Source organism: Clupea harengus, chromosome 2, assembly GCF_900700415.2.
Source record: "Clupea harengus chromosome 2, Ch_v2.0.2, whole genome shotgun sequence".
Lineage (NCBI taxonomy): Eukaryota > Metazoa > Chordata > Actinopteri > Clupeiformes > Clupeidae > Clupea > Clupea harengus.
The window spans coordinates 17315103-17341602 of NC_045153.1; the positions used below are offsets into that span (position 1 = coordinate 17315103).

General features: G+C 46.0%; 1 protein-coding gene across 1 annotated transcript in view; it reads left to right on the top strand.

Annotated features, from left to right (window-relative positions):
- myo16 (myosin XVI) overlaps positions 1–26500 on the top strand; it is a 118687-nt gene that overhangs the window by 51296 nt on the left and 40891 nt on the right. The window contains exons 9-20 of the mRNA XM_031577904.2: positions 2326–2476; positions 3036–3186; positions 4623–4733; positions 7274–7339; positions 12306–12433; positions 15169–15274; positions 16510–16627; positions 17255–17402; positions 21313–21430; positions 23282–23399; positions 24539–24610; positions 25541–25682. Coding sequence (XP_031433764.2) covers positions 2326–2476; positions 3036–3186; positions 4623–4733; positions 7274–7339; positions 12306–12433; positions 15169–15274; positions 16510–16627; positions 17255–17402; positions 21313–21430; positions 23282–23399; positions 24539–24610; positions 25541–25682 — 1429 coding nt within the window. The remainder of the gene's footprint in view (positions 1–2325; positions 2477–3035; positions 3187–4622; positions 4734–7273; positions 7340–12305; positions 12434–15168; positions 15275–16509; positions 16628–17254; positions 17403–21312; positions 21431–23281; positions 23400–24538; positions 24611–25540; positions 25683–26500) is intronic.

Sequence of the window (26500 nt, forward strand, 5' to 3'; positions counted from 1 at the left end):
TGCAGAGGGAAAGTGGCGTGATGTCCTGCCCTTGCCATGGCTGTGTGTGTGTGTGTGTGTGTGTGTGTGTGTGTGTGTGTGTGTGTGTGTGTGTGTGTGTGTGTGTGTGTGTGTGTGTGTGTGTGTGTTTGTGTGTGTGTGTGTGTGCGCATGTGTGAGTGTGTGTGTGTGTGAAGTCCATACAAACCACGTAGCCCCTGTGTGTTAACATCCGTTTTGACACGGTTTCCTCCTTCCCCACCTCTCCTTCTCTCCTCCTCTCCTCCTCTCTCCCTATCTCCCCCTGTCCAGCGGTAATCAATAGCTCATTCTAATGCCAGGGCTTACCTCAAGGGTGTCTGGGACGCCACACCAAGCCCAAACCAATTCCTTCCCTTTCACTGAGGCGCCTCCCTCCTTAAATGAAAGAGAGGGGTGTGTGTGTGTGTGTGTGTGTGTGTGTGTGTGTGTGTGTGTGTGTGTGTGTGTGTGTTGGGGGTGGGGGTAGGTGGGTGGGGGTTGTGCCCTCTTGTGCTCTCTTACACATAATGACAGTGAAGGATTTTCTGTATCTCCCCCTGTCTTTTAAGCACATATGGATCGATCCTTGTTCAGTTGAAGCTCCCCTTTCTGCACGGCTGCATCCATACTGACTCCAGCGGGGGTGGGTTGGAGAAGTGGCCGGTGGATTGAGCAAGCTTGAATAGTGTGGTGCTGACCGCATTTTATGGGGAGAGAATGGGTGAAGCTCACTGGCTCATTTAAGTGAAGCGTCTGTATTAGGCTGTTCTAATGAGAGGGGTATCGACAGGACTCAGCAATCTTATGAAGTTTTAGCATTGATCGGATACTGTTAGCGCCGGATAATCCACCCTGCCCACGAGACAAATGAGCACTCACTGGGGATCAAGTGGTCATCAGAGACACTTAAGAGAGCATACCTTTATGTAATGTGAAAGAGATATCATAATGATAACATAGAGACAACTGTATAAGGGCAAAAAGGCATCACATACCCATATAAGGCATCACATATACCCATATAAGGCATCACATATACCTATATAAGGCATCACATACCCATATAAGGCATCACATATACCCATATAAGGCATCACATATACCCATAAAAGGCATCACATATACCCATATAAGGCATCACATATACCTATATTCAGTTGACCTTATACATATGTAAGACGATAATTAATTCAGGTCTTGAATATGGGCATGAATGACAATATCAGATTAATCGATGAAATAATTAGCATTTCCACAACCACCACCCAAATGTCAGACCCAGGGGCGGCCCTAGCACATTTGGCGCTCTAGCCGCGCTTCACTCCTGGCAATAACAAGGAACGTCACAAGTCACTGGCTAGCTAGCGTTAGCTAACTAGCAAGATTACATACAATCCATTCGCTAAAGTTGACAATACAACACTTGGATTTTTACCAGTATTCCTCACTTGTTGACAAGTTGCCGTGTTTGGCTTCCTTAATGGGTGTGCTATGCAACGAGTAAGATATGTGTAGTGTTGTTGCACTGGCTATTGGCTTTATATGTGCGCCCCTATTTTAATCATGTCTTTTTTTGTATAACGTAGAATAAATGGACATATCATTTTTTATATACCCGCCTCTGTAAAATCCTTAAAGAACTATGTGACAGGGAGTAGGAAAACTTTCAATGATAAGGTACATCTTTTCTTCTTAACTCCACTAAAGTGCCGGGGGCAATTCACGCATTCGTGAACGTTTTCTTATCTGGAATTCATTCTAGGCTAGAACAGGATTTAAGGATTTACCTTTCTCCTTGGCACGTTTCTCTTCTTCTTCCTTTCTTTTCCTCTTAAATTGCGCCCCGGATGGCTTTTGCCTCTTCATTATTTTGTTCTTCAAAGTTTCTTGAACACACACACACTCCAACCAAACGCCTCACTGTGCTCATAGACATAATATATAATTTTTTTTTTGTTTTATGTCAAAATATTGGTTGGAGATATAGAAGGGGGCGCAAAAAAATTCTGTCTAGCAAAAAAAAAACACAATTCTTGTTTTTTTTTTTTTTTGCGCCCCCCTCTGAGTGGCGCCCTAGGCGACCGCCTATACCGCCTGTAGGAAAAACCGCCCCTGGTCAGACCACTGTAAGAGAACTCTGAACCCTATTCAAACATAACATCTAGAAATCAAAGAATTTCTCATGCGTAAATGATGGACAGGGCTGAACTGACAAAAGATGGGGTGAAAACAAGTCGACATCACTGAACGTTTTATATCCTGATACTTTTCTAATAAAATAGACATGTACAGAATTAACTCAGTGTATCCCCTTGTACTCTGTAGATGTTGCAGCATCGGACCACATTGCAGACATGCTGCTGCGGGCAGAGGAATTCTGGGTACAGCGCCATAAGGACCCTGGGGTAGCCTTGCCCATGCCTGATGAGAATTATGAGGACCTCGCTCAGGATGTGGCCACACCCATTAAGAAGCTGTGAGTCGTATTTGTTATTTGTACCGCATCTACTTGTGAGCTGTGTTATAAACGAGCTAATCCCATATCTTAGGTAGTTATCCTATCTGTACATGATAGTATTAGTTGTACTGTATTAGATTACTGAGGAGTGTACAATTGAAGAAGGGTGGGGATTCCGAGGAGAAACAGACATCATAATGAGGGAAAGGTTTAGAAAATGGTTGAGAAAAATAGTTATTTTGCAGATGAGTTACATGGGATGTTTGTGTAGTTAGAGCTAGCTGTATATGGCTATGGCCTTACCCTTGGCAGAACCGGAGACAGGAAACTCCACATCAACGTGTGGAGACATAATAAACAGATACTATGAGTATACTGTGAGTATATACACTGTATACTCTAACATACATACACACATCAGAATATAAGAACACGTGTACAGTAACAAACAAACGATATAGTTCTCAGGGGAACACTGATTTGATGGTGCTTGCTCATGGGTGTGTGTGTGTGTGTGTGTGTGTGTGTGTGTGTGTGTGTGTGTGTGTGTGTGTGTGTGTGTGGCTGGTGTGTGCAGGACCCCCCTGTCGGTGCCCATCTCTAAGCGGGACAGTCTGCTGGAGAAAGAGCGCATGTTCAGAGACGTGGCAGGAGCCCTGAGCAGGCATCCCTCGCAGGACAACGGCCTGGACGGACCCTACACCAGCGGCACGGGCAAACTGGAGCAGGTGAGAAACACTCCAGAGGAAATACCCTATACACACACACACACACACACACACACATACACACACTCACACACATTTAGATATTGTATCACTTTGTATGCATTTTCTACCCCTCTTTCTGTTTTCATTTGTATTCCCTTCTTTCTCTCACTCACAAAGCTTTCGTTTTTTAAAATGCCGATACACTCATGAATTTAGAACAATAATAAAGATAAATGTTTCTCTCTCTGTCTGTCTGTCTCTCTCTCTCTCTCTCTCTCTCTCTCTCTCTCTCTCTACTCAAGCATGCATGTATACACACAGAAACAAACATTAAACCAGCCATAGTGCCATTCAATTCACTGCACAATAAACACCTATTCTTTTAGTAGGGAGGGAATGGCACAGATGTTACAATATGATACTATCACCATATTTGGGCCACGATACGATACTATTGCAATTCTTTACATTTCAAGTATTGTGATTAGATTCTGTATTGTTTTTTTGCTCACACCCTGAAATATTAATATACCAATCCATCTCAGCAGATGCCATTCTATACTTTCATTTTCTATGCTTTCAAAATTCATTACAATCCTGCGTATTCATCATTTCTTGTATGAGATTCCAAAACAACATAACCGATTCTTCCGGCAACACCAGGACTATGCGATCTGAACCGACCCGACTAATTTCCACCCCAACAGCTACAGAGAACTCCAATCCCCAGCAGTCCTTCTGTGCTCGGGTCACTGGGCCGACTCTTTTCATTTATAGTAGCTTTCTTAAGATAAACGCCACACAACGGCACAATAACACCCAGTCCCGCTCCCCTCGTGGCTTCCACATTGAGATTGATGAGGGCTGGCTGGAGCGACCGGTCCCCCACCGCCCAGCCCGCAGAGTTCACTATCCATCACTGCTCCAGGACACAGTGAGGCTGCTCAGGAACCTCACCTCACCTGACCAGGGTGTGAACTTTGACCCCCACGAGGCAGGGACCAGATATGGCTGCTGCTCTGAGTTGATGAGTCTTGATTTGCCCTAACTGGGGAGTAGTTTGGGGTGAGAGAAGTGAAATTGAGGATTCTGAAAGGATGGGCTCTACCCGTATGGGAGATCCCTTAAGGTCATAGTTTAAATGAATCTCTATAGCAAACATGGTTGTTTGGTCTTTTTTTATATGAAGCTGGCAGCAAAGGTCTCAAACAGGGCTCTATATAGAATCATATTGAAGGGGAGAACTTACCTCTATGAGAACAACTGTAGAGCTTGAATACCAACAGAGTAGTTGGTACTCAAGATACATGGAGTTCTTTTTGGGTGATAATCAGGCAATCCTATTCGAATGCAGTCATATTTATAAGCAAACTGGATGGTTTTGTATTTCCTATTTCAAAAAGGATTCTGGGTATTGTAGTCACCATATGATGTCTGTGGTCCTGATGTTTTAGGTGAAGCTGATGCCCCCAGCGCCTAATGATGACCTGGCTTCCCTGAGTGAGCTGACAGACAGCAGCCTGCTCTATGAGATGCAGAAGCGCTTTGGAAATGACCAGATCTATGTAAGTCCCTCAGAGATGCACAATAGGCAGGGTTTTACTCTCTGCTCAAGGTGTCTGACGCACACACACACACACACACACACACACACACACACACACACACACACACACACACACACACAAACAACCACACCCACACACACACACACGTTACGGGCAACACACTCACACAGAGGGAGATACACACACACACACACACACACACTCACACCGAGATGTACACACACACACACACATTCGAATGTATGATGTGGAACTCCAGCTGGGTGGGCTTTTCCTCAGTCAGCATGATGATGGATTGATCCTAGAGGCCTCACACTCACTGAAGCAGCCCTGCATATCCTCGCTGCCTCTACTCTGCCTGGTCCTTGCAGGGGGTTGCCCCACATCCATCCCCTTCTGGGCTCCGGCTGCTGGGTGCCCCCCCTCCCTGCCTCCTCTCTGTACACAGGCCAAGGGGGGGGGGGGGGGGGCAGGGAGCTGGACGCCTTCCCTGGCATCTTGAGGGGGGCTGTAGGTTGGTGGCTGCCTGGACCTCCCAAGAATAGTCCCTGAAGGGCTAGATGCTTGGCCAAGTGCCTTTATCTTTAAAGGCAAACGCAAACAGACACACACATCAAACGCACACACACTTGCACACACTGTTTACACACAAACACAGGCGTCTGTATTCTGGCCTGCCATCTTGTCTGTACGTGGGCCAGTGACGGGTGTCTGGATAGCAGCTCTTAGGTCTCGCTCTTTTGGGGCCAAAAACTGGTGCCAGCTCACTGGGGGGATGAAAGGGTCCACACAGGACCACTTACACACACACACACACACACACACAGACACACACACACACACACACACAGAGTGAAAGAAAGGCACACAAAGTATCTTTAAACATCACATTCAGACTCACACACGTCCTGTCATGACTACCTACCCTTAACCAAACCTCTCAACCCTCTGTTGGTGTCCAAATCAATATGCTGTGAGATCATAGGAATAAATCCATCACAGGCAGTGCAGCACTGCTACCTATTATTGCCGGATCGTTTGATTGGCCCTGCCATCGTATCTAGCCCCCGCTCCCCTCCTCTGTCTCTGCCAGTGCTGCCTGGCCCACTGCTCAGAGTGGGAGACTGCAATCCATGCTCCAAAACAGCAGGAGCCAATGCATAATGGCCTCGGTTACTCCCCCCGCACACACACACATCACACACACACACACACACACACACACTCAGACATTTCAAATGAAATAATGAAGTAAGCCATTACTGAAGGGCTCTTAGCAAGATGGAGCGAGAGAGAGAGAGAGAGATGGATGAAGAGAGAGAGATAGAAAGAGAATTGGAAAAAGAAAGTGAGAAAAGAACAAAATAGAATGGAGTGAATTGTAATTTATCGGACACTGTAGAATACAGAGGAAAGGGAAGCTGTGTGATGGCAGAAAAAAGAAGGACTTGCTGGTTGGAGGCTTTTGGGGTGGGATATGGGATATGGAGGGAGGGAGGGAGGATAGAGGGAGAGGGAGGGAGGATAGAGGATGATGAAGGAGAGGATAGAGGGAGAGGGAGGGAGGATAGGTGGAGAGCGGTGAGGAGCCCATATGTTCCCCAGCAGGGTGGTGGCTGCAGTGGCTTTGTTGGCCGGCTGCCTCCCGCCATGATGAGGAGTTGGACATTGTTCCATGGGTTCAATACTGAGCGAACGCCCGCTCCAGAGCAAAATGGATGGGGATGTGGCTGTTGGTGGAAGATGATGATGGTACTTACTGATGATGGGGACATTTTCTCATTTGGCTTTTGAGAATGGAGGCCCTGGGGGGTTTGATGGCTGGGGTCTCTTTTCTTGTTGTTCTTTGTAGAGGACTGGGGAACCAAAATGCTTGAGCCCAGAAACGATCCAGGATATGATTGAGATGGGGGCAGTTTATACTTTGGTTCTGTTATTGTTTGTAAAGGCTAACCTCTACTCTATAATCTCCAGGGTCATATTGTAGCTTCAGAAAGATAAACTCACGTTGGCTAAGTTTGGAGGACGGTTAGCACCTTAGGCTGTTAACCGTCACAGACAGATGGACAAAAGCCGCTTTTTTGTTAGCCATATCACCGGTGCACCACTAGCTCTCGGGAGACTGGGCTTTACTGGCGTAATCGCTAACATAGCCCTTTTTACCAGTCTGTGAGCAGAGCCGGTCTTAGCGGTGTTAGCAATTAGGCTATCTCGCCTGTGGGCTCTCTGAGGGAAAAATGGTGATTGAAATTAGCGATAGCTCACTGGTCCCTCAAGCTCCAGTCCCCCTGGGGGGAGAATTAGCGGTTAGGACCGGCGCCTCAACCTTCAGGACACTTAGAAGCCCTGCCTTGTCTGGAGGCCAGAAGGGCTGGCAGGGTCAGTGGAGAGGAGAAAGCTCATGGAGGGGTTATGTTTGCTTCATCTGTTTCTATCAACAGATTCTTTTCAATTTTGGCACGACTGTGTAACAGTGCTGTCTAAGCAACACAATAGACATTCCTTCTCTCACTGTTCATTTTTTTTGCATTTTGCAGACTTACATCGGACACATTCTCCTGCTTGTCAACCCCAACAAGGTCCTCCCCATCTATTCAACCCTTGTAAGTATGGAGTATTTATTAGTGTATATGTCCAAGCAAAAAAATACATTTTCCTGTTCGTGTGTGTGTGTGTGTGTTAAGTCACTCACTGTCTATAAATAGCATGTGCATATGGCTGGGAATTGAATTGAACCTCTCTATTAATAATTAATTGGTTTCCTGTCAGTGATACTCGGACTCTCTGCTTCCTTTCTCTGCCAGTGGAGTGGCCGATCAAATTTGGCATTGCAAGGATCAACCAGCCCCATTCCCCCTGCAAGAACACACACATACACACCGACCACACACTCATGCACACACTCTCTCTCTCACACACACACACACACACACACACACACACACTGACCACACACATCCCACCCACCCCATGCCTAGTGCCTGTCCAAAAACACACATCTGTCATACTTCAGAAGCCTCAAATATGGCAGCCAGGGCATGAGCACATTAAAGCCATGTGTTGTCCATTGATAAGAGCTCCATAATAAAGTATGACAAGATGACCATCTGTCCATCTCTGCAGTCTAATGGAGATCGGAAGGTTGGGGGGAGTTGAAAGCCACACATGGAAGGACATTAAAAAGTATCCAGGAGTGAGGGAGAGAGCGCGAGAATGAATGTGTGTGTGTGTGTGTGTGTGTGTGTGTGTGTGTGTGTGTGTGTGTGTGTGTGTGTGTGTGTGTGTGTGTGTGTGTGTGAGAGTGTGCATGTGCGCTTGCATGTATGTGTGTGGTTGCTTCATGAAGTCCAGCTGGGTCTTGGACAGCAGGCTGGCTCCCTCAGCGAATCACCCCACATTTGAGGCCTGATTTCAGGCATCATTTCCCACTCCACAACCCCCCCTGCACCGGAGGTCTGTTTGGGGCGTGGCGCGGCAACAGGGAGATGGACATATGTTGCCTCGTCTGGGGGACCTTGAGACGTCTGGTTTCGCCCTGTCAAATGAATCCAAAACGCCTCTTGCCAGACCCACCTCTAAAAGCCTCTTGGCGATCCTCCACCAGCTTGGCTCACAAGAACCCAAATGATACTCTATGCGAGATCAAGTAATCAAGCAAAACCTCCCCCGCCAACTGTAATCCGTTTGGCCGATCTGAGCGAGTGGTCCTCTTACAGGGGTACGGTTGACTCTAATCTGCATAGAGACAGGCAATCCTAATTGGGTTGCACTCTTATCTTTGCAGTGGGATGGTGTCTTCATTGCCTATGCTTAGGACTGCGGTACAGATGCCTTGTCCTGGTATCTTGCATGCTGCTGAATGTAGTTATGAGCTTGGGGTCTATAAACGCCGTATCTGTAAACTTTCCCCACTACAATCAGACGCTGACCGCGGCAGAAAGGAAGGATTATTACCACTGCTGTGTCTTTTTCACTCCTCTGTCCTGTGGAGATCATTCATTCTTTCTTTCTTTCTTTCTTTCTTTCTTTTTTCTCTGTGTCTCTCTCTCTCTGTCTGTACTTCTCTCTATCCCTCTCTGCCTTCTGCCTTTTTTGTCCCTTTCTGTCTCTGACTGTTTGTATCACTCTGTCTGTCTTTCTCTCCAGCTATCACTCTCTCTCTTTCTGTCTCTCTCTCTTTTCTCTCTCTCTCTTCCCCGTGCCCTTGTGGTGTCCTCTAGCTTAAAGTAAGCCAGTGTTCAGCAGTGGCTCGGTGGAAGGGGTAATGAGATCTCAGCATTAGCCTCTGATTTTCCCCTCTGAACTGGGCATTTATTCAGCTTACGCTGCACGTTCGTGCGCACACACACACACACCACACACACACACATACACACACACAAACAGAGACACACACACACGCAGGGGCACAAACACACATACATAAACACACACACACACACACACACACACACACACACAGGGGCACTAACACACACACCCACATACACACACACACACACACACACGTGCACACATTATACTGCCCTTGGTTACCCTCAAATCAGCCTCAATCCATTGGGACTTGGGATGTGCTGTGTTTTGTGTATTTTGGTGGGTAGAGCAATTTGAAAGAGCTGGAACTACAAAGCCCGGCCTATTAATGCTTTGTAATAAAACCTTGTATAAAAACCACAAGGCTTACTATGAGAGGTCACAGTAATTTATATTGCAGTTATCGAGGGAGGTTCCAAGTCAATTTTCACAGACAAAGAATTTTCCAGCTGAATGGACATGAATATACTCTTCAACACTGTATTCAGTCACTCTGAAACACTACTGACAGTGTCTGCTGGTAATTGGGATGTGATAAAAAAATTAGTAGAATGTTTTTGACAGTAATGGCAGGTATGTCTTCGTGAGTATGAGGTGTCTTATTACAGTTTGCTCCAGGGTGTGAAATGTAGTGTTATCAGGGATGCAAACAGCTCGCGTTTTGGCGCCTCCCGCTTTTTTCACGTCAGTTTGGGTGACTTGTGTGAATCGTGCAGATCCGAAGAGTTTTTTTTTTTTAAGGGGGGGGGGGGGGGGGGGGGGGTCTGATTATAATTTTATCAACAGTAATTCTGGATTACCTCCACCAAACAAGTAGCCTAAATAAGAAATAAGCAAATCAGCAGCAATATTTTCCCAAATCCTCGAAAGCTGTTGCAATGGAGATTTAACGTTACTTTCTGTTTGAAGATAAGGTAGCAGATAGTGTTGAGGAATGGGTTACTTGAAATTGGACGACTTTACATTAATATATGAAATTGAACAACATAAACACCTATACAGATAAAATAAATCAACAAGGATAGCAAAACCGATTGATAAGCATAGAATGAGAACGGCAGAAAGGCAGGCAGGACGTCAGAAGACCAGACAGATCAGTGACACAGGCTGGGGTTTTTTTTCGTTATATGTGAAGGCTGAGATATTCATAACATTTTATTCAGTCTTACTGGACCTTTTGTAATACCAACAGATGCACTTCGTTGTGGATAAGTAAAGCCTATGTACTGTTCCCGCTACATGTTTAGCACAACATAGCATAACTAGCTATGTTTCTAGAGAACTGTCCTTTTGTAATACCAATTGGTGCACTTCGTTGTGGATAAGTAAAGCCTATGTACTGTTCCCGCTACATGTTTAGCATAACTAGCCATGTTTCTAGAGAACTGTCTAACAGCTGTTGCCTTTCCCACGAGACGAACATTTGAATGATGTCAAAGTAAAAGTCCAATACTATACTGTGTTCGTTTCCATAACAACAATACAATCAATATACATTTGCTGACCTGAATAAGCAGAGGGCAGAACAGCCTATTTTGATACATTTTTGTAGTCGCGTTAATCTTTTGTTTGGCATGTTGCTGAGGTTATTTAGAGGACCATTTCTCAAAGGGTTTGTTCCTTAATGCATGTTTGTTCATTAATAACTTATTTTTCAACAAATAACTCAAGTATAATTACAAAGAGGGAAATTCGCAAACTCTATCGCAACTTCCACTTGCTCCCGCAATTGCATCGCAACAAACACCTAAAAAATACTGCAACTTTTTGGAAAAGCTCCTGCAAAATCAGAAATTTTAGGCCGCAACTATCACAAAAAAGGCCCGCGAAATCCTGGCGGGACTGCATTGTCAAGTGGTGGGCCCATGTCATGAGTTTGGGGAAATATCCAGCTCGGAGTAGGGCTGCAGTGCTACATGTGAAAGTGCAGAGAAGGCCTAGACTACTGCTCTGGCCAAAGAGAGGCAGACACGTCTCAAACATGTTAAGAAAATGAATGCAGCCAGACGGAAGGCCCTCGATACGTTGCAGGAGGTGGCCAGGAAGAAGAATGTTCAGAATTTAATTTTACTCTATGTGCCTATAGGGGTGGGCCGGGGATGTCGGGGGGTTGGTGGCAATGTAAGTTTATGGATATTTGCCGCGGGGCGAGGGTTTCAATTACCTCTCTCTTTTTTGACCATACATGTGTTTGCATCCCTGGTTATGTAAGGTGTGTGCATGTTGTGTATGTGTGTGTAGGTGTGTCTGTATCTGGGTTGTAACAGTGTTTTACGTTTTCACAATACCATGTAAACTTTTTCAAAACACTTAACACATTCACCATAACAGTAGACTATGTGAGCTAAACTGTGGATACTTTTGCACTACTTAGATACAAAATGCATTCAATGACCACTTCTTCTGAAATTCATGGATACCTGTCTCAGTCATTGTTAACCACCAGCAAAACTCTGTGCAACTACAGCCATTTTTTCAGACCTTTAGATACTCTGTTCAAAACAGGCTCAAGATTTAGATGGAAAGATGCACAGACAAATGAAACTATGCACTTGAAATTAGACAGGTTATTATGATTTTTGCAGAAAATGTATTCAGTTTTTTGCTTTGTTTTGTTTGTTTGCCGTAATACAAAAGTGAAATGGCTCACTGAAAGTTTGGCTGCACTCATTGTCCAGTTTCATCATTGTCAACCCATGTATGAGCACATGATGAATGATGAGGATGATGATGAAATTCATCTGAAACTGCTTGCCTTTGATATTGTGGCCTTTCTTTTCCTCGTCCTCGTCCTCTTCCTCTTTGTGCTCGTCCTCCTGTGGTGACCCCTCTGGTGTCTTGCGATTTCTACATTATAGGATCCATTGTTCTCCGTAAAGCATATTGGCACACCAATTTCCCCTCACACTGATGTGTTAATAACTTTGCGGCTTAGCATTAGCGATAGTAGCGTTTCCGCTATGAAAAAGGTGTGCTCATTGAGTTCAGATGGTGATGCCTTCCGTTTATTGTATTGAGTGCATGTGTTTACTAAATAAACATAAAATATACACATTGAAAAATGTGTGAATAGTGTTTACAGCTATGAGAAAAGTGCCTATCTTTTGAGAGCTGAGGCAAAGCTATAGATTATTTTGCGATTATAGTTGCCAACCGATCATTGTCGCCAATCAGGAAAAGAACTGCATTACCTAACCACTTTCTCTACCTCTCTGCTTATCTCCCTGTCTCTCTGTTTCTCTATTTGTCTCTCAGGTGAGTCAGCTGTACCTGTGCTCCACTGGTCGTCTGTGCTCGTCTCTCCCGCCCCACATCTTCTCCTCGGCTGAGAGAGCCTATCACATGATGCTGCAGGAGCGACGCCCACAGTGCTTCGTCATCAGGTGCCCGTCAATCAAACCCGCCTGCAGCCTCTCCCAACACGCAAACATCCACATCCACATCCACACGCACAAGGAGATACCTACACATATACATCCACATCCACACGTACAGGGAGGGAGATACCTACACATAGACATCCACATCCACACACACACTCAGGAGGAGATACCTACACCCACATCCACACGTACGAGGAGATACCTACACATAGACATCCACATCCACACGTACGAGGAGATACCTACACATATGCATTCTCTAGCATAGATCTGCACACACATGCACAGATAACACACAGACATGCTCAGACACATTCTCACCTTAACATATGCACATTTAAGTATCTACACACCTGTACAGTCCCACACAGTTCCGCACAGATAAACCTATTCAAACTGGAGCACATATTTCAGTATGAGAGTATGAGAGTATGCATGCATGCTTATTATACTCACCAATGCTTAAATCCATTGCCCTATATGAATTCATTGACCTACATGGTAAGCAGCCAAGACCAATAAGAGGAATTCTTATGGAAGAACCCTTAGCTGCATTGATCTATTTCCCTACGTTAATGGGATTCAATTTGGGAGTTTTAATTACTCACACAAGCGCCATTTATAGCTAATGTCAGGTGGGTTTTGGTAAAGGCCACTATTCAGATAAACCCCGCTTTGGCCAGGTCGTCCTAAACGCACCCAGAGAGATTGATGGGGGTACAGAACGTGAATCCAGGGCCCGTTAACGCTGGCCGATGGATTAATGGGTCTGGGGAAGTGTTGAAGGTGCCTGATGATGGCCTCCGCTGGACTGAGGCCATTTTCTCCCTGATTGCAATTAAGTGGGAACAGCAGTGTTCCGGGCCGGCGTTCCGGTGCGGATGTGCTGAGCCAGAGTGGATTTGGCAACCGCTTTAATGCCCTCTCTGCCTCAGCCATTTATCACCAGCACAGCACCTTCAGGTGAAGGGAGGACACATGCACACACACACACAGACACACGCAGACACACACACACAAAGACTTCCCTGACACAAGCACTAAATGCTATGTAAGTCAGTGAGCCAATGTCCTTTTGAAGGTAAAAGTGTAGCTACAGTGAATGAGAAGGTAGCATATTATTTGCAGATCAACAGCATTGTATCTGCAAAAGAAGATACATGTCCAAGGTCAGAATGCGCACACACACACACTCACACACTCACACACTCACACGCGCACACACACACACACACACACGCGCTCCCACGCGCTCCCACACGCTCCCTATCCACACTCGTCAGCTGAATGAGTCCAGCTGTTTAAGGGAGTGTGTAATACTCCCTAAGTCCCAGAACTGGACTTTACAACTGGGGGGGGAAAGAAATGACTGACCGCAACTCTCTTGAAGTTTAATGTCATTAGGTGGGGCTGTATGCACCAGGGGGACAACACGAGCGGGCTAACCCAAGGCTTTGGCCCTGGGCAGGAGGGGCCAGATGGGTGTGGATGACAGACTGAGCCCCAGCGGAGAGACATGTGTGAGAGAGAGCTGGGGTGCGGAGGAGAGGAGAGAGGGGAGAAGGGAGAGCACAGACCTGACGGCTTGACAGATGTGGGCCATGCCCAGATGACTTCAGCTCAGAGCAGCAGTAGCAACAGCCCCCCCCCCCTCTCCCTCTTTCGCGCTCTCTTTCTCTCCCCTTCTCTCTCGCTCTCGCTAGTTTGCTCTTTCTCTCCCTCTCAATTCGGTTTAATTCAATTAGCTTTATTAGCGTGACGAAAGTGTGCTGCATTGCCAAAGTATTTCTGACAAATTGATTAGTCAATGTAAAAAAAAAGGAAAGATGAACGTGTCCTCTCTCTGTATCCCTCTCTTCTGTCTGCCAGTCTGGGCTGCCAGTCAGTTTGGCTTCTCCACCCACTGTGCTCTGATGTTGTCAAGCATGGAATGACCCTGGCAGGTAGAATTATGCAAAACCTGGCTCATGAATTATGGAGGCGGTGTACACGCAGAATGCAAGCGGGGTAGAAAAAAAAAAAAAAGCAGAGGAAGGTGTTTGTCAGTTGTCAGTCATGGAGATGAAACAAAGGGACATTTTCTGCCAGGGCCACTGAAGGATGAACTCTGCTGGAGACAAAGGTCTACTTATTCACGCAGAGGAGAGGGGGAGGGAGGGAGGGAGATAGAAAGAGAGAGAAAGGGATAGGACATAGGGTTAGGGAGAGAGAGAGAGAGAGAGAGAGAGAGAGAGAGAGAGAGAGAGAGAGAGAGAGAGAGAGAATATTCTTGGGTAGAGTGTTCTTAGCCTGTGAGAAGTCTGTTGAGTCATCAGGCCCCTATCGCCTTGCTGTGCCATTGAGCACTATCTCTCTCCCATCTCTCTCATATCTCTCTCCCATCTCTCTCATATCTCTCCCATGTCTCTCTCTCATCTTCTCGTCCGCTCACTCCGCTCATTTGTCTCTCACGCTCTCGGCCCAGTTATCTATTATTCATCAACCAGACGAAAACTCTGCCAGCTCTGACAAACTCTGCCAAACTCTCATGTAACTTGTACAATTTGCTTTTTTCCCTCTTCCCCCCTTCCCTCTTTCATTCATTCACTCTCTCTCTCTTCCTCTCTCTCACTACCCTTCTCTCTCTCTCTCTTTCTCTCTGTTATCCTCTCTCCCTACCCCCCTCTCTCTCTCTTCCTCTCGTCCTATCCCTCCCCCCCCCCCTCTCTCTCTCTCTCTCTCTCTCTCTCTCTCAGTGGTGAGAGTGGTTCTGGGAAGACAGAGGCCTGCAAGCACATTCTGAAGCACCTGGCTGCTCGTTCCAGTCCCAAAGGGTTTGCCCTGGAGCCCAGGATGAAGCATGTGAGATACTCCAACCCACATTTACATGTGCTTTATGGGCCAGACCAGTTAGACAGTGCATTGCCATAGCATTCACAGGAACAGAAGGACATAAATTATAAGGGGGGACAAGGGGAGAAAACAAAACATATATTGCTACACTCCATAAGTAACACATGAGAATCGCTCTCGCTCTCTCTCTCTCTCTCTCTCTCTATCAATCTATCTATCTATCTATCTATCTATCTATCTATCTCTGCCTGTGTACAGTAAGCTAAAATTAAATGTATAGTTAACTTATGTGCATCAGTGATGTGCAGTGATGCAGTACTGGATGATGCTGTCCTCAGCATCTCTGACAGTGCCATTGCACCTGACCCACACTGACCAGCAGGGCCATTGATCTGCTTTCATATTCAGTCCAAGGCCACATCAGCATATTTATGAAATAGATGAGAAAAGTCAAAGGATCCTGACGACTGACCTGCCCTTCTATGATTGGTCACGGTGCATTGTGAGGTGATGGTCTGTGAATCTCTGCACCTCGAGGAACTGAAAACATTTCATCATTAAAAGCGATGGTTGCCATCTAAACACCCTTGTACACTTAAACTCATACAAATGCACCAACACACACATACAGAAACGTTTACATTTCTTGTACTAGATGGTTACTGATATACCCAGGGGTTGTGGGTGTATATGAGGATGAGGATGAGAGGAAGGCAGAGGGTAATTGAGGGTTCACATGGGCTCCCATATACACAAGTCAAGTGTATTGTATGGGCTGTACCGTGACTGAGACAGTGTCACTCCAGCAGTATGAGCACAGCAGCGTTAGGCTGCATCAGAAGCCCTCCGCTCCATGGCTCTCTGCTTATCTGGGTCACCAGCTCAGTGTGTCGGCAGAGAGGGGGGCGTGATGAGTCTCCACTCGTGTCCTATGTTACGTCGCCCTCTGGTGGAGAGACGAGGCCGATGCATCTGTCATACCACTGCTTCCCTGCTATGATGAAGAATATTTCTTTCACATTTACCAAAGTAACCATTCGTATTATATCGTCATTCTGTTCGGTTCCAGTGTTACTTATCATACATGCAGTGCAGTATAGTATAAGCTGAAGTTACAAAGATAGACACTTTGCATGAGGCTTTCCATTGATACACTCAGATATATTGCCCTGTACTCTTCTTATAGACACCTTCATTTTACCCGCCTAATCTGACATGAACTGACTGGCTGTGTCCTGACCCAGGTGAACTGTGTGCTGGAGGCCTTTGGTCACGCTAAGACCCAGATGAACCCCAACTCCAGCCGCGTCATCAAACTCCTGACTGTACAGTACTGTGAGAAGAGGAGGACCATTCTGAGAGGTGCCTTCAACTCTCTCTCTCCACACACACACACACACACACACACACACACACACACACACACACACACACACACATACATAAACACACTTACACAGATATCAACACTCATAAAAATACACTGCACTGTATAAGTGTTTGTTATACCAGCATGCACTAATGATGAATACCTATAAAAAAATATATATGCAGCCATTACTCTGAAATTTATATTAATGTATGGTGCATATTTGAGAAAACATAATCACATGACTCAGAGCTATAGATGCTACCCATAGAGGGCGCTGATGCTCCATGGAAAAGCAGACTAGCAGCACCATTACTTAACCCAGATCCATAAATTGACCCAAACAAGATTAACACAGGCGCTAATTAACTTAACTGCATAGTAAGTGTTGTTGACTGCTACTTAAAACAAAACAAATATAGTAGAGGCGTAGTCTCTTTTCCTAGGGTGTTAAATCTTCCAGCCTTATTCAGATTAGAGGTAATTAAAGATGACCCACCCAGAACTCTATTCTCTAAACCGTCACAGCATTAATCGCCAGACAGAAGACATCTACGGACATCTTGTGTGTGAGCGTGAACGTGTGTGTGGTTGTGACGTCGTGCCTCGTGTGTTCTCAGCGCGCGTGCATGCGTACATGCTGGAGAAGGCCCGCCTCACCTGCCCACCGCAGCAGCAGCAGAACTTCAGCATCTTCCACCTGATGGCCGAGGGGCTGTCTGCGGAGGAGAAGAGCGGCCTGTACCTCAACAACCTGCTCGTGCACAGGTGTGTTGAAACACCCATGTTGACATCCTATAATGATACTTAACCACACATAAACACGGAAGACAAAGTTCACTCCCCATGCACTAGGTCCTCTCAGGCACCCCAGAGACTGGTCACCATTTAACTAATTACCACGTCCTGCATTCCTTTAGTGTCTGGTTGATTGCTTCAGCCTTCCCCCCATTGCCACAGAGAGAACCTCAGGAGGTTTGTGATTTCCAAGCATGTGCAAATGTATGTGAATGTAGCATTCACAGGGCTGGTGGAATGTTGTCTTAGTAGAATGTTGTCTTAGAGCATCAGGGACAGAGTGTGGCCTTGAGGGATTGGTTTGTGGTAAATGCATAGCAGTGGGTCTTGAGGTACACTTTAAAGGTCTTGGTCTCCTCTTCTTCTCTTTTCCTCACACTGCTTCTCCTCTGCGTGGGAATCCTCTCCTCCCCTGCACCTCCTTATTGGGTGGATGCTTTATATCTCAAGTGCTCTCTCAAGTTCATCAGGGTAATTTGGTCTTTATATCTCAAGTGCTTTCTCAAGCGCATCAGGGTTATTTGGTCTTTCAAGTGTATTTGGTCTAATTGGTATTCAACTTGATTATTCAGTTGCTATTATTTATAGTTGTACTTATTCATTTGAGTTTATATTCAGTTTGACTGATACTTGTACTTTACATTGCAGTTTACCGTTTATTGTATTAATAAACTGTTCATTCACTGACCATTCATATAACTCCTTGTGTGCCAGGCCAGTACATTAATTAAGATCTAGCAATAGGCTTATATACTGGTAATATTGTAGGTAGTGCAGTAATTTAATCAGATTAATTGTATCTTTCCACAATACTTACCACTCTAATGCATTCTACTGCCCACGTGTTTTCCGTCATTTAGCATTAACATTTAGCTGAACCTACAAACACACACACACACACACACACACACACACACACACACACACACACACACACAAACATATATATATATTTACACGCTGTCTCCAAAACACACAGAAACAGAAACACATACACAGCTTCATGCCACAACATGGCATATGACTGCTCAGTAAAAGATATGCGCTGGCGAACTATTCGTGCCCTGTAAATGTGTTGTTCACAGCAATACCCAAAACACTCAGACAACTATGGCTGACCCTTATCTGTCATCCATTCTCCATTAGAAAAACAGCTTCTGTATGATCATGAGACAACCTGCAGTGTCATAGCCCTGAGACCTCACTAAGAGCCCATTGTAAACACCGGCAGGGCAAAGTCCGGGTGAAAAAAAAACAAAAAAAACACCAACATCAACACTTCTCCTCAAAATTGACAGAGCCTTCCTTCAGCCGAATGTTTATGTCAAGCCCGACGTCTTGGCCTTACATAACAGAAAATGACCTCCGGAGAAAAAAAAGAGGCCTAAACGCAACACGTAAAACTGAGAAAACGGCCAACATTGTAGTGCAGGGATTAGCCGTAGCCTAATTACAGCGGAATTAAATGCGATTAGAGTAAGCAATGACTGGATCACAGTTAGCCTCTCATTAGCGGGCCTGTAGCAGTGCATTAGGAGCTGGTTAGCGTGAAGGTGCTGTTGGGGCCCATTACCTAGTTAGTCTCTGACAAGGTGTTAATCCTCTCCACAACAGTTCACTCCCACAAATGAGAAGGCAGTGTTGTGCTTCAACAGCTCAGAGATCCATGTGCTGTGTGTGCGTGTGCGTGTCGTGTGCGTGTGCGTACACATGTTTGAGTGTGTGTGAGTGGGTGTATGTGTGTGTGTGTATATGTGTGTGTGTGTGTTCTCACAAAAGAGAGATGGAAAGAGTGTGTTTCTGTCTCCCTCTGTCACCCAACTCACTCTCTCTGTCTCTCTCTCCCTCCATCTCCCTCTCTCTTCACCCCCCCCCCCCCCCTCCCCCCCCTCTCTCTCTGTCTCTTCTGCTCTTCATCCCTCTGAGGCTTTCTTACTTCCTGGTGTTGGTCATGTTGATGAATTTTTGTACAACGCCATGATGTGTGAGCTCTTTGTTGTACCAAAACATGACCTCTCACTCACACTCATCTGTCATGTTTATTTATTCATTACTGCTCCCCTTTACCCTGAACCATTGCTGTGTGTGTGTGTGTTTATGTGTGTGTGTGTGTGTGTTTATGTGTGTGTGTGTGTGTGTGTGTGTGTGTGTGTGTGTGTGTGCATGTGTGTCCATGTGCTTGTGTATTTAAGTATGTGTGCTTGGAGGTGTGAATGTTTTACTGTATGTGCGTTTATTTGTCTCCCTGTAGCAGATGGCTATACTGTATTTTTTGCTTGCTTTACTGTGTGATTGTGTCACGACATATGTCTTTGATATGTTTGTGTGTTGCTGTGTGAAAATAGTCTCACTCTTTCTCTACGTCTCTCGCCCCCTTACTCCATCTCTCTATCCCAGTCTCTCTCTCTCTCTCTCTCTCCCAGTCTCTCTCTCTCTCTCTGTCTCTGTCTCTCTATCTGTCTCTGTCTCTCTCTCTGTCTCTCTGTTTGTGTGTGTTTCTTCTCAGCTACTGTATGTCTTGGGCGGTGTGTACTGTGATTGCCAGTCCTTGGCCAGTCACTCAGATGCACATTGACCTGAATAGAGTCAATTTGGAAAAGAGACGGTGCGTCCCGTCTCACGCCAATCCCCATCTCATAGCAGAGGGATGCGTGACCAGGCCCCTGCCACCTGCCAAAATCCCCATCAAACTCACACACAAACTCAGGGAGACACTCATACAGACACACACACCCACAGACGTACACACACACACACACACACACACATACACACACACACACACAGGGAGACACTCATACATACGCACACATCCACAGACGTACACACACACACACAAACACACATACACACACACACACACACACAGACACACACACAGACACACACACAGACACACACACAGACACACACACAGACACACACACAGACACACACACAGACACACACACAGACACACACACAGACACACGCAGGGAGACACTCATACATACACGCACCCACAAACCTACGCAGACACATTCAGACACCCCGTGCATGAGCACGCACATGCTTACACACGCATAACCTCGTCAGAATCTACTCCCACTCATACTCGTTAAGTGGGCCTGCGTGACCAAACTCAACTCTCCCTCCCTCCCTACTTCTGCCTTCTCCCCAAATGTTTCTCAGCTGGAGCCATAGAGCTGCACTGTGGCGCTCTGACCTGTTAAAAAGAGGCAGTGTCTAGAAGGACCCTCTTACTCAAAACAATGCATGTGTTATATCTGAATAATCTAACCATTCATTGTTTTTAATCTATTAGGCTACCATTGACTGTAACTATATATACTCAATTTAGTATGAATAGTCACGGTGATTTCCTGTGGGAGAATGCGTGGATTCTATAGTGAACGTTTTCATAGAATTTAATGTTGACATACCTATGTTTACTTATGTAGAGGATTTTACGTCACACACACCCCCCCCCCCCCATCTGACAGCAGTTAGTCTGGAGCTGAACGTGCTCATGGTGACGTTCACTTCCACCGTGTGTAAAGCCTTCATAATCTGTAGCTTTAGCTGTCTCTGCCTGCTTAAACTGACATGGAGATGAAATGTATAATACATCCTTCCGAGCCAAAGGCGTGTTCTCCCATTAAATGCGCGTGAACGTGTCACGTGTTCTCCCATTAAATGCGCGTGAACGTGTCACATTTCTGCTTGCATCCGCGCCATGATATCATGAATGTTATCGGTAGAGCCTTTGTATACATTCGTTTTGTACTGTGAACATACACACTTATGTTGTAAATATTTAATGCAGAGTTGGGCTTTTAAATCTTTATTTTGTTTCTGTGTGTGTGTGTGTGTGTGTGTGTGTGTGTGTGTGTGTGTGTAGGTTCCTGAGGAGCACAGAGGCAGGTGAGGCACCCCCGGTGGGCACTGCCAACGCCCAGAGCAGAGAGAGACTGGCAGCACTGAAGCAGGCCCTGCGAGCCCTCGGCTTAAACAAACTGGTACGCTCCCTGTCTCCCTCTCTCCATCTCTCCCTCTCTCCCTGTCTCCATCTCTCCCTCTCACCCTCTCTCCCTCTCTCCCTGTCTCCCTGTCTCCCTCTCTCCATCTCTCCCTCTCTCCCTCTGAGCTACTTATATTCATTTTGGATGTCGGCTAGAGATAGAAATGTACAATGACTTTATGACACATAAATTATCTGTGTGTGTGTGGTGTGTGTGTGGTGTGTGTGTGTGTGTGTGTGTGTGTGTGTGTGTGTGTGTGTGTGTGTGTGTGTGTGTGTGTGTGTGTGTGTGTGTGTGTGTGTGTGTGTGTGTGTGTGCTATGAAGGTGTTATTAGCTGGGGCTATTATTAGGGCCTAATCAGCATTTGTCTGCACTGACCACCATTTCAACCCTTAATCCAGAGCCATCTACTACAGCCATAATGACTGTCCCTTATACCTCATACTCAGACACACACACACACACACACACACACACACACACACACACACACACATCCGTCCATCCTCCCACCCACACACACAGGCTTACACCTAGATTCACACAAGCACACACATGCACAGGGAACTGCCAATACAACAATTGCGTCAAACAAGTGCACACTAAGATGTGCACAGACTAATGTTCACACTTCACACAGACTCACAACACACACACACACACACACACACACACACACACACACACACACACTCACACACACCATCATTCCATCAAACACACGTAGAGCTTTGGTTGCATAAGTAGATATACATCATGTTCTGAGCTGTCATAAGTGGTAGAGGACATGGCCTGTTTCTCCATGACGATGTCCCCTGAAGCAGACAGAATGTCCATAGTCTCCTCCTCATCTCTACTCTTAATCCATACTAAATCATCAAGCGATCAGGGTTACACTTAACTCTTACACAGACACTCACATAATCAGTCTCACATTCAGGATGTGTACTATATCAGGCTTGGTGCTGAAATACTGGACATGTGTATGTGACGCAGACTCAGACACACACACGTACACACGTACACACACACACACACACACACACACACAGGGAGAGAGACAGAGAGGGTTATGCTTTGGGGGCGAAATCGAGGTGACGTCTGTTTCCTATGTTTTTTGTGGAGGCGGAGGTGTGCCAGTCTGGTGTGGTGCGTGTTAGTGTGGTCGGAACACCGTGTTCTCAACGGTGTGTGTAAACCAAGACACGAGGACCTGTGTGACGCTGACCTCTAGCCAACGAGCCAAATACACACACCCACACACACATTGCACACAAAGAAACACACCTGGAGCAAGACAGCCAGGGTGTGTTGATCCTACTAGGAACAGCTTTAAAGCTCCTTCATTAAAGAGGGATTGTCCCTTTCAGCCTGGCGCCACACCATCACACACACACACACACACACACACACACACACACACACACACACACACACACACACACACACACACACACACTCACACACTCACACACACACACACACACACACACACACACACACACACACACACACACACTCACCCATGAGCAAGCACCATCAAATCAGTGTTCCCCTGAGAACTATATCGTTTGTTTGTTACTGTACACGTGTTCTTATATTCTGATGTGTGTATGTATGCTAGAGTATACAGTGTATATACTCACAGTATACTCATAGTATCTGTTTATTATGTCTCCACACGTTGATGTGGAGTTTCCTGTCTCCGGTTCTGCCATTAGTTTTGTATATAGATGCTGTTATGACTCTCTGAAGTGTCTGTCATAGCTGGTCTACTCACCGTGCGAATAGTGTATTACTATGCCTGCTTTCAGTGGGGTTTGTTTTGTTTTGTTTTGTTTTCCCAGGAGGTGGAGAATCTGTTTGTGGTGCTGTCGGCCCTGCTGCACCTGGGGGACGTGCGCTTCACAACCCTGGGCGACACCGACACGGCCCTCCCCTCCGACCTGCAGCTGCTGGAGAGAGGTCAGTCAGCAGGGGGCGATGATGAGCCGCTCCGGCAGCAGCAGCACAGAGCAACACAACACACAACACACAACACACAACACACAACACACAACACACAACACACACACACACACACACACACACACACACAACACACAACACACAACACACAACACACAACCCTGCTGCGCCACTGCAGAGGGGCAGAGAGAGGAGGTGGGGTGGGTGGGGTGGGGTGGAGGCAGAGAGAGGGGGGGAGAGATAGAGGGACAGAGAGGGAGGGAGGGAGGGACAGCGATAGAGGGAGGGAGAAAAGAGAGAAAGCATAGAGGAGGGGACTATAAACTGTGTCATGCGCCATCCCCGGTTTGTTTACATCAGTTTGGCTGAAGCCCTGAAATGGATCACGTACTACGCAATGGAAACTCCCACACACACGAACATTCAGACGCATGAACGCACACATACACTCACACGCACAACTACACACACACACACACTCATACAAGAAATGCACACACACAAGTACACACTAGTTAAGCTCTGATTTTAATCACCATTTCCTGCCCTTAAGCACTAACTAGCACACTAACATTCACACAAATAGAGCATGAAGCACACCCACATATGGAAGCACTAGCACTAAGCACTAGCACCTTCCATTCACTGGCTTCTGGTTACATAATACCATGCAAACACACAGTCACACACTCAGATGCACTCACACACACACACACACACACACTCACAGAGATATACACACACAGGCAGTGCTGTAAGCCGGAACCTGAACGCTGGTAAACAAATGACATCATCGCTCTCTCACACAGAGTGTAGTCATTCCAGGGATGTGAGCTGGACCTGATGTCACAAGTGTGCATGTGTGACGTGTAGATGGCTGCTATTGATCCATTTTCACTGTGAAAGTCTCCACTACTCGATAGCACTGTCTGTGTGCATGTCAACACGTTCACATTTTTAAAAAAATAATGTTTTTTCGGACATTTTTCTAATGAAACCAATTCTTGTTTACAAACAATCTCTCTCCTCCTCCTTCTCTATCTATCCCTCTCTCCCTCTCTCTATTCCTTATCTTCTCTCCCTCCCTCTCTCTCTCTCTCTCTCTCTCTCTCTCCCCCTCTCTTTCTCTCTCTCAGTCTCGTGCATGTTGCAGGTGAATCCAGACGATCTCGGGGCGGCCCTCACCTCTGACGTTCAGTATTTCAAAGGTAAGAGAGCTCCCCTATCTCTGGCCCTCTGGTGCCGGCAGCCTGCTGGAACAATGAAGCCCGTTATACTGTAAGGCCCCCCCCACCCCGCACCCAACCCCACACACACCCCCCCACTGCGCTTGGAGGACACTCTCTGCCAGTTACCATTACCACGCCATTCATGTCAGCCAGGGCAAAATATATATTTAGAAACAGAGTGTGCCCTGTACCCCTGCCAGCGTGAAAAGCGGAGTGACATAAGTTGTTTTTGCAATAACCCAGAAAAGAGCAGAACAGAACAGAACACACACGCTCACAGACACTCACGCAGACACACACAGTCTCTCTCTCTCTCTCTCTCTCTCTCTCTCTCTCTATCTATCTATCTATCTATCTATCTATCTATCTATCTATCTATCTATCTCTATCTATCTATCTATCTATGTATTTATCTATCTATCTATGTATATCTCCCTCTTTCACACACACACAGCCACACACACACAATCTCTTTATCTCTCTCTATCTCTCTCTTATGACCAGTGTTCCATTGTTGGTAATTATTATAATAATATTATCCCTTATTTTGATATCATCTCTGGACTCAGAGGCCAAAAGCCAGTGTCAGTGATGGGTGGGCTGGGGGACCAGGAAAAAGGACTGTGTGGGCTTAAAGAGATGGCTTTGGATTGTGTGTGTGTGTGTGTGTGTGTGTGTGTGTGTGTGTGTGTGTGTGTGTGTGTGTGTGTGTGTGCCTATGAATGAAACATGAAATGAAGAAAGGCACACTGTGACATTATTTTCAGACTCGACCCACTCTGGGCACAGTGAAGTGAGTCCTCTGGTCTCTAACTCTGCCCTCCAGCACGCATTTGTGTGTGTTTGTGTGTGTGTGTGTCTTAATGCAGGTCACCTGCCTCTCACTGCATCTCTTTGGTCTTTCTCCAGGCGATATCATCACCAGGCGCCACTCCGTCGACATGTCCAACCACACCCGAGACCTGCTGGCCAAAGCCCTCTACGGCCGCCTGTTCAGCTACCTGGTCAACAACATCAATTACTACCTACAAGGCCCAGAGGAGACCATGGGGTGAGAGAAATATTATAATTACATTATTTATACACTCAAACATGAATGTGCATATATAGAGCACAGCAACATACTTCAGAGGATCTATAGAGCACATACGATGTATATATGTATACATATATAATATAGATAATGTGATTTTATGTGGTGATAATGTGCTATGAGTGGGGCATGTGATGTGGTGCCTGATTTTCTACCGTATAACAATCAAGAAATATCGCATCAATACATCCCAAGTACATCAAGAGCAGTAGCAGAATTCATCCCCTCTACTTTGGGAAGTATAACCTCCATGTCCCTATTGGGTATTGTATTATGGGAATAATAGTACAAGCATTAGTAAAACACCACCCTTAGGCCCATTGCAGTTACGACGTCTGAAACAATCACAGAGTGTCAACAATGACTGAATGCTGGCAACTCAAGATGCCTTGGTCCTTGGACTTAGAATTCACTTCTGAGTGGAGTTTTGGGATAGTTTCCATAGCAAACTCATGACATCACAGTGGTCCAAGGCTGAACTCTGCGCTGCCTTGGCCTTCAGTGTCAAGCGCGGAATGCTTAATGTTGTTTGTTTCACGGTCAGTTGAGAAATGCAGGGCATGCTATGGATGACACACACACACACACACCTACAATCACACACACACATGTGAAAGTACATGCTAGCACAGCATACAAGCAAGCAAAGAGACCCAAACACACACACACACACACACACACACACACACACACACACACACACACACACACACACACACACACATACACACACACACAGATTTGAAAGTACATGCTAGCACAGCATACAAGCAAGC